The sequence below is a fragment of the Arachis hypogaea genome, chromosome 17 (assembly GCF_003086295.3).
Source record: "Arachis hypogaea cultivar Tifrunner chromosome 17, arahy.Tifrunner.gnm2.J5K5, whole genome shotgun sequence".
Classification (NCBI taxonomy): domain Eukaryota; kingdom Viridiplantae; phylum Streptophyta; class Magnoliopsida; order Fabales; family Fabaceae; genus Arachis; species Arachis hypogaea.
In genome coordinates, this window is record NC_092052.1 from 35,576,998 (window position 1) to 35,586,406 (window position 9,409).

Below are 9,409 nucleotides of genomic sequence, written 5' to 3' on the forward strand. Positions count from 1 at the left end.
AATGTATGCTTGAACAGTGCATATGTCTTTTGAAGTTGTTGTTTAAGAATGTTAAATATGTTGGCTCTTGAAAGAATGATGACTAGGAGACATGTTATTTGATAATCTGAAAAATCATAAAAATGATTCTTGAAGCAAGAAAAAGCAGCAAAGAACAAAGCTTGCAGAAAAAAAATATATATATATATAGAAAAAGAAAAAGCAAGCAGAAAAAGCCAATAACCCTTAAAACCAAAAGGCAAGGGCAAATAAAAAGGATCCCAAGGCTTTGAGCATCAGTGGATAGGAGGGCCTAAAGGAATAAAATCCTGGTCTAAGCGGCTAAACCAAGCTGTCCCTAATCATGTGCTTGTGGCGTGTAGGTGTCAAGTGAAAACTTGAGACCGAGCGGTCAAAGTCAAGGTCCAAAGCAAACAAAGAGTGTGCTTAAGAACCCTGGACACCTCTAATTGGGGACTTTAGCAAAGCTGAGTCACAATCTGAAAAGGTTCACCCAATTATGTGTCTGTGGCATTTATGTATCCGGTAGTAATACTGGAAAACAAAGTGCTTAGGGCCACGACCAAGACTCATAAAGAAGCTGTGTTCAAGAATCATCATACTGAACTAGGAGAGTCAATAACACTATTCGAAATCTGAAGTTCCTATAGATGCCAATCATTCTAAACCTCAATGGATAAAGTGAGATGCCAAAACTATTCAAGAGGCAAAAAGCTATAAGTCCCGCTCATTTGATTGAAGCTATGTTTCATTGATAGTTTGGAATTTATAGTATATTCTCTTCTTTTTATCCTATTTGATTTTCAGTTGCTTGGGGACAAGCAACAATTTAAGTTTGGTGTTGTGATGAGCGGATAATTTATACGCTTTTTGGCATTGTTTTTAGTATGTTTTTAGTAGGATCTAGTCACTTTTAGGGATGTTTTCATTAGTTTTTATGTTAAATTCACATTTTTGGACTTTACTATGAGTTTGTGTGTTTTTCTGTGATTTCAGGTATTTTCTGGCTGAAATTAAGGGACTTGAGCAGAAATCAGATTCAGAGGTTGAAGAAGGACTGCTGATGCTGTTGGATTCTGACCTCCCTGCACTCAAAGTGGATTTTCTGGAGCTACAGAACTTAAAATGGCGCGCTTCCAATTGCGTTGGAAAGTCGACATTCAGGGCTTTCCAGCAATGTATAATAGTCTATACTTTGGCCAAGAATAGACGACGTAAACTGGTGTTCAACACCAGCTCTCTGCCCAAATCTGGCGTCCAGCGCCAGAAAAGGATCCAAAACCAAAGTTGAACGCCCAAACTGGCACAAAAAGTGGCGTTCAACTCCACAAATGGCCTCTGCACGTGCAACACTCAGGCTCAGCCCAAACACACACCAAGTGGGCCCCGGAAGTGGATTTATGCATCAACTACTTACTTCTGTAAACCCTAGTAGCTAGATTATTATAAATAGGACCTCTTACTATTGTATTAGGTATCTTTGGATCATCTTAGGATCTTAGGATCATCTTTGGACGCCTGGTTCTTAGATCAGAGGGGCTGGCCTCTCGGCCATGCCTGGACCTTTCACTTATGTATTTTTAACGGTAGAGTTTCTACACTCCATAGATTAAGGTGTGGAGCTCTGCTGTTCCTCAAAGATTAATGCAAAGTACTACTGTTTTCTATTCAATTCTTCTTATTTCGCTTCTAAGATATCCATTCGCACCCAAGAACGTGATGAAGGTGATGATTATGTGTGACGCTCATCATCCTTCTCCCTTATGAACGCGTTCCTGACAAACACTTCTGTTCTACATGAATTAAGCTAGAATGAGTATCTCTTAGATCTCCTAACCAGAATCTTCGTGGCGTAAGCTAGAATGATGGCGGCATTCAAGAGAATCCGGAAAGTCTAAACCTTGTCTGTGGTATTCCGAGTAGGATTCAATGATTGAATGACTGTGACGAGCTCCTAACTCACGATTGCAGGGCGTTAGTGACAGACGCAAAAGGATAGTAAATCCTATTCCAGCATGATCGAGAACCGACAGATGAATAGTCGTGCCGTGACAGGGTGCGTGAGCATATTATTCACTGAGAGGATAAGATGAAGCCATTGGCAAGGGTGATGCCTCCAGACGATTAGCCGTGCCGTGACAGGGCATTGGATCATTTTCCTGAGAGATGACCGAAAGTAGACATTGACAGTGGTGATGTATCACATAAAGCCAGCCATGGAAAGGAGTAAGACTGATTGGATGAAGGTAGCAGGAAAGCAGAGGTTCAGAGGAACGAAAAGCATCTCCATTTGCTTATCTGAATTACATAAGTATCTCTATCCCTATTTTATTATATAATATTCGAAAACACCATTATCACTTTATATCTGCCTGACTGAGATTTACAAGGTGACCATAGCTTGCTTCATACCAACAATCTCCGTGGGATTCGACCCTTACTCACGTAAGGTATTACTTGGACGACCTAGTGCACTTGCTGGTTAGTTGTATCGAAGTTGTGACAATTATGAATTAAGATCAGAGCACCAAGTTTTTGGAGCCATTACCAGGATTTGTTCGAGCCTGGAGATCACAATTTCGTGCACCATAGACTCTCCTATATGTATATATAACTTATGTTTAATCCTCTTAGAGGCTTTTGGAGAACTAGGTACTTACCTTATGTATGTCGGGTATTTGGGTTATACTTATATACTTATGTATGTAAATATTCTTCGGCCGGCCTTGCCTTCGCAGGTCGAGCCCGGAGCTTGCTATCCTGTATTTTGGTACTCTATCCTTTATATATTTCATGTCTTACCTTTATCTATTTACCGGTTTACTTTTTCTAGTGTGATGCGCTTTTCATTTTTATGTTTTTTTTGTTTTGTTTAAACTTTTTTCAAGGCTCTTAGATACAACTTTCTTCAACTATATATATATATATATATATATATATATATATATATATATATATATATATATATATATATATATATATATTATTTTAGAGGTCGTAATACCAGACCACCTCTGTTTTACGGCTTAAGCGTAAAGTTTTGTGTGGTAGAGAGTTACAGTGATAGTGATGGTGTATGATCGGCATGGGATGATAACATTCTCTTGGATTTTTGTGGTGATTGTGAAGATGAGGGTCATAATACTAAAGGCTTTTTAGATACATGTAAAGGAACTTGAGCTCGTGATTTTTTGTAGGTTTAGGGTGTGAAAGATTAGTTTTGTGTGCACTAATCACTTCCTTATTAATAGATTTTCGCACTTAACTGACAAATTTTTTATTTTTGTTTAGAACCTGTCATCTAAAATAACATAAAGATTTATAAAATTAGTAACACATATTGCATTTAATTTTCAGTAACATATACTTCATTAAAATAATTAAAATAATAACAATGTAAAATAGTACTTAGCTGCTAAAATAATCAATTAGGATGTAAAATAAAGTGCTACTGTACTTTAGTACTAATGTATGTACACATGAGCATTAATGAGTAAAACTATATGCATACATATGCTACAGAAAACTAATTTAAAAAAAGACACTTCACTTCACATATTCCATGAATACAAAGTATTAATAAACTAGCAACAAAGTTTAGAACCCAATGCCGCAACATTCATTATAACAAAGTATTAATAAACCAACAACAAAGTCTAGAACACAATGCAGTAACATTCATTATAACAAAGTATTACAAAACCTACAACATTCATTATAGTATTTTTCAAGTTTAGCTCATAATGCAAAATATTAATATTTAAGTGTAACAAATTCTCAATTTTTAGGGTCTAATTTTGTCTACATACACATTTCTTTCACTTTCAATTATAATAAGTACAACAAAATGAAAAGTTGTATCTAATTTATCTATAAAACTACATCAAAATCAAAATAATATAACAAGTATTGTTTACTTCTGAATTCACTAATAATCTCTACAAGAACGCTCACGCTCTTTAAATTTGTGAAATATTGCTCTATAGTGCACAATGATCTCCCTATTATAAATTTTGAATATAATGTTTAGCACATCATGATAATCTACACATTTCCTTTGTCCTGGTCTCCAATATCTTGCAACACAAGATTATTCTCAGTAGTATTTTCATAGGCTTTAATCTTAAACTTGATCTCATGATACTTCAATAACAGTCTTTGATAATGCCATCTTTCTTCAATACTATATGGATTAATTTCATCTTTTTTTAATTAGATATAGACTATCCAGTATGTCAAACTAATCTCTCTGATTCATTGATATAAGCCTCATAAATACCTCTAATCTAATTAGTTTTACCAGTTTACATTTGAGTCTGATGGTTTTTTGCAAAGTGTGTTACAGTTGCTACTACTTCACATGCTACTTCCTATAATAATAATAATAATAAAAAAAGAATGTTAGTATTGACAAGTCTGCAACAAAAGTTTAATTTCTAGAATCTAACTTTGTTAACCCAAACATTTCTTTCCCTTTCAATAATCTCTAAAGACGGCACCCCAAACTTTTTCTTTTCACAATCATATGTAAATTTTATTCTAGCCCTCCTAAAATTTTTATTCTACTCTCCTTATATTATGAAATTGATTTTTAGCCTCTTCTTAAATCTTGGATATAATTTTACAACAGCATCACAATGTAATGTAAGTATATCCTTAATACCAAGTCATAAAGTACCTTTTTACTCCTTTCTTCAAAAGAGTTCATGATTATATCATAATCTTCACTAAAGTATGTGTGGGTGTTGCCTCGAGAGAAATTCTTGTCCTTTTGAAAATTGCAAACTGTGTTAATCCCTAGGAACTTCCTGAATAGCTTTGAGAGAAACCATACAAAAAATACAATAAAAAAGGCAACAAAAAAGAAAAAGAAGAATCACTGTAATGCAGTTGTAACAAATGCATTTTTGGTTAACAATTCAAAAAAAAAATTTCAAATTCACCAACCATTCACAATATTTTCCATCACAGACCAAGAAATAAAATACATCGAATAGATGAAAAACAGAAGAGAGTTGCACTCATATCCAAAGAGTTAAGAACAAACCCTAACTTTTTAATAAGTCTCTAATCTTATCCTTAGAAAGACCAAAAGACCATTGATAAATCTCAAGCCATAGTCTGATAAAGAGAACCATCATTAATAAGAAAATTGACAAAGAAACTGGTGCGCAAAATTGAACTCCACAAGTTTCGCATAGATGAACCGGCAAGTGCACCGGGTCGTCCAAGTAATACCTCAGGTGAGTGAGGGTCGAATCCCACGGAGATTGTCGGATTGAGCAAGCAATGGCTATCTTGTAGATCTTAGTCAGGCGATTAGAAAAGATGGTTGTTGTTTGAAAGCATAAACGAAAAGTAAAGGAAACGAAATACCAGATTAATGTGGAAGCAATGATAGAGATTCAGTTAAGGCTTCAGAGATGCGTATTCTTTTCGGATTAACTTTTCTTACTGTCTACTTCAATAATGAATGATTCATTCAATGGCAGCCGTAATTGACTAACTCATGTAGCATCCTCATCAAGTTAGTCTCTTCTAAACTATAGCAGTCCACCATATCCGAGCAACTCATGTCCTCTCATCAAGTTGACTCATGGCTTCCCACTGTAGCCGAAGGTGAAGCACTAAGCAATCTACTCCCCTTCACGATCCTACTCAAAACGCTACAGACAAGGTTGGATCTTCCAAATCAGGGAATGCTGCTTCTCAAACTCTAGCCTTAATGCCACAAAGACCTTAGTAATCCACGGTCAACGGGATTTTATGTCACTTACCCAAAGTCGCCTAAGCACGTTCTTGGAATTCGCAATGCACTCTCTAGCTGTGGTTCAATGCTATCCGGGTCAGGACTCACACGGAACCCATGTAGAACAAGGATGAATGTCACGGTTCATCCTCAATTCATGAGATGAAGAATGAAAATGCACAAGAGAATGGAATCAAGCCTGTATTGAAATAGAAATAGTAATATTATTAATCCATGAGAATCAGCAGAGCTCCTAACCCTAACTTAGGAGGTTTAGTCGCTCATAGCTTACAGAAAGTAATAGTAAAATGTCTAAATGGGCAAAAGATCAAAAGTTCCAAACATTGGTGATCTTTGTTCTATATATACTAATATAATAACTAAGAAGTACAGAAAGTATGATAGACTAGACTAGAGGTGCGAAAATCCATCCTTGGGCCCACTTTGGTTGAGTGCTTGGGCTGAGCTTGGCGTCCAACTTGAGGAATGGGCATTGAACGCCCGTTGGGGGGTTGATCCACGCTGCCTTGTGCCTTGGTGGGCTTTGAACACCCAAAAGGGGGTGACTGGCATTCAACGCTGCCTTCCTTGTCTCTTTGGGGCGTTGAACGCCAGCAAGGGGGTAACTCCTTGGCATTCAACGCCCAATATGGGCAGGCTCCTTCGAAGAAAAGTATAAACTATTATATATTGGTGGAAAGCTCTAAAAGTTAGAATTTCAACACTGTTGAGAACGTGTCATTTGGACCTCTATAGCTCCAGAAATGCTCGTTTTAATGCATGGAGGTTAGAATCTGACAACAGCTGCTACGCTTTCCTTGCCTCTGAATCGGACTTTGCCAAAACTCTTCAATTTCAGCCAGAAATTACCTGAAATCATATGAAAACACACAAAATCAAAATAGAATCCAAAAATGTGAATTTTGCATTAAAACCTATGAAAATATAATAAAACTTTGGGTAAAGTACTAATTTGGTCCCCTACGTTTGGGGTGAATTATGCTTTTGTCCCCTACATTTAAAGTGTTCTATTTAAATCCAAAATAGTTTTGATTTGTATCAATCAAGTCCTGTCGTTAAGTGGGTGTGAAATACTTAACGTCGTGTCCTACGTGGCAAAGGAGAGGGGACAGGGGTTAATAGCCGTGTAATTGTTCCTGCCTTTGGACAGAACGCATGCTTACCCTGACTCTTCTTCTTCTTCTTTTGAAACACGAAATGATAAAAAAACCCCACAAACCCATCGATCGTCACTCAAGGGTTGTGATTCGCAGCTAGAGAGGTGACATTGTCCTTCAGTAATGTTAAAGGTCCACAGAAGCAGTTAGTTTGAAAAATTTCCTTTCCGGAAGACGATCGTATCAGGTATTCCTTTATCAAATCTTCTCAACCCATTTGGTTTTCATCTTAATGCATGTTGATATGTGATTATTTTGTTTTATAGTTTCATATTCGTTCCTTGTTTTGTTTTGGAAGTTTTTATTTTGCCCTAGTGATTGCATTTATGCATTTCTGTTGTTGTTGATCAATGTGAAAATTTTATGAAGTCTATTATGTTTGTCTAATAGATTGTTCAGAAAATGAGTTATTTTAGTGTCAAGATACACCATGGGGAGAAGTTTGGGTTTGATGGTGAACCTTTACCTATGTGGGGGGGGGGGTAAGACTTCGATAGTGGACTACTGTGATGAAGATAGGTGGAGTAGGTCCGAGGCCATGGAGATAGTGGTCGAACAGGGATATGTGGCAAAGAACATCACTGCAATGTTGTATAAGTCTCTGAAAGATAAAACAGATGTAGGACTGAGGATGCTTCACACAGACAAGGATGCAATGGACATGGCTAGATTTGAAATGAGGGATAATATGGTGGAGCTTTTTGTTGTTCACAAAGATGGTGCTACTGCTAGGAAAGGCTGCACCATTGAGGAAGTTGAAGAGATAGATGGTGATGAGGCTGCTGCACCCACTGCAGGGACTATTGGGCCTAGTCCAATTGTGCTGCAAAAGGCCCAATCATCTGCTCAGGTCAATGTGGGTAAGAAGCCCAAGGTGGTGACAGAAGCCCAAAATGATATGTTGGATGATGATGATGAAGAAAGGTCAGAGAGGTCAGATTTTTCAGGTGATGATGAATCTGAGGATGATGACTACCAGCCAGGGAATGATGATGAGGGAGACAGTGATGAACAATGGAGTGAAAACAGCTCTGGAGATAGTGATATGGAGGTTGCATTTGATGACAGCGATGATGATTGGAATGGTGATAGGGGTTTGTATGATGTTGATATCACAACTACGAAAGATTCTCAAAAGATGAAACAGAGTGTTCCAACTGAGAGCGTACAAGGAGAATTTAGTGGCAGTGTTAACAAGAAAAAAGAGCAAGTGGTGGATGCTGGACAAAGGGATGAAGATGATGGATATGAGAGTGAGGAGTTGTGGGATGTCCCTGTAAGTGATGATGAAGGGGATCCCTTGTTGAGGAAGTACCCGTTGTATAAGATTTTGAAGAATATGAAGGAGTATAAATGGGAGGTTGGGACAATATACGTAGATAGAAATGCTTTTAAGGAATGTGTAACTAGCTATGCTGTGCACAGTGGCAGAGGAATATGGTTCTCAAAGTGTGATAGCCATAGGTGCAAAGCTGTTTGCAAAGAAAGTTGCAAGTAGTTTGCTTACTGCCATAAGATGAAGAGAGAGGATACATGGCAATTGACCAGCTATTACAAAAAACACACATGCAGTAAGGCAACCAAGATTGGTATCATGAGTTCTCAGTGGCTGAGTAAGGCTTTTATGAAGAAGATCTGTGAGAACCCTAAAATCAAGTTGAGAACTTTGATAAGGAAGGCTCATAGCAAGTGGAATATTGATCTCACAAAGACCAAAGCTGCTAGAGTGAAGCAGCAAGCCTTGGATGAGATTAATGGTACTTATGGAGAGCAATATAGGAGGATTCATGACTATGCTGCCGAGTTACTGAGGTCAAATCCAGGTTCTACTATTCAGATACAAGTTGAGAGACCTCCTGAGTTTCAACTAGAGACACCAATTCCTGGTAAGGACATGAGACCACGATTTGAGAGGATCTATATCTGCTTGGAGGCTTGCAAACAGAGTTTCATGGTGTGCAGACCCATGATCGGCCTTGATGGATGCTTCATCAAGACTCCATACGGTGATCAACTTCTAACAGCCATTGGATGGGACCCCAACGATCAGATTTTGCCAGTTGCTTATGCTATTGTTGAAGTAGAGACAAAAGACTCGTGGAGATGGTTTTTGTTGAATCTGTGTGATGATTTGGAAGTTGATAAGATTAGATGGTATACATGAGCGACCAACAAAAGGTAACCCTCAATCTAAGCAGTACTTACCTGAACTTGTGTAATTGATTCTATCTTTAATTCATGTTGTGCTGTTATTAACTTGTGATGTTTTCAAATTCTGCTTGCAAAGGATTGATCCCTACCTTTGATGAGTTGCTGCCTGGCATAGATCACAGGTTTTGTGTCAGGCACTTATATAGCAATTTCAGAAAAAGGCTCCCAGGTGTTCAGCTAAAAATGATGATGTGGAAGGCTACAAAGGCAACATATGTCCAGGAGTGGGAGAGAAGGATGAAGGAGATTCAATTGGTTGATCAAGGAGCTT

The 9,409-nt window shown here is 37.7% G+C and overlaps 1 protein-coding gene across 1 annotated transcript; it reads left to right on the forward strand.

The window, feature by feature from the left end:
* The first annotated feature begins 8,521 nt into the window (after positions 1–8,521).
* LOC140180576 (uncharacterized) lies at positions 8,522–9,091 on the forward strand. Its single transcript, XM_072221816.1, has one exon. The coding sequence runs from the start codon at positions 8,522–8,524 to the stop codon at positions 9,089–9,091; it is 570 nt and encodes a 189-aa protein (XP_072077917.1).
* Positions 9,092–9,409: the final 318 nt, after the last annotated feature.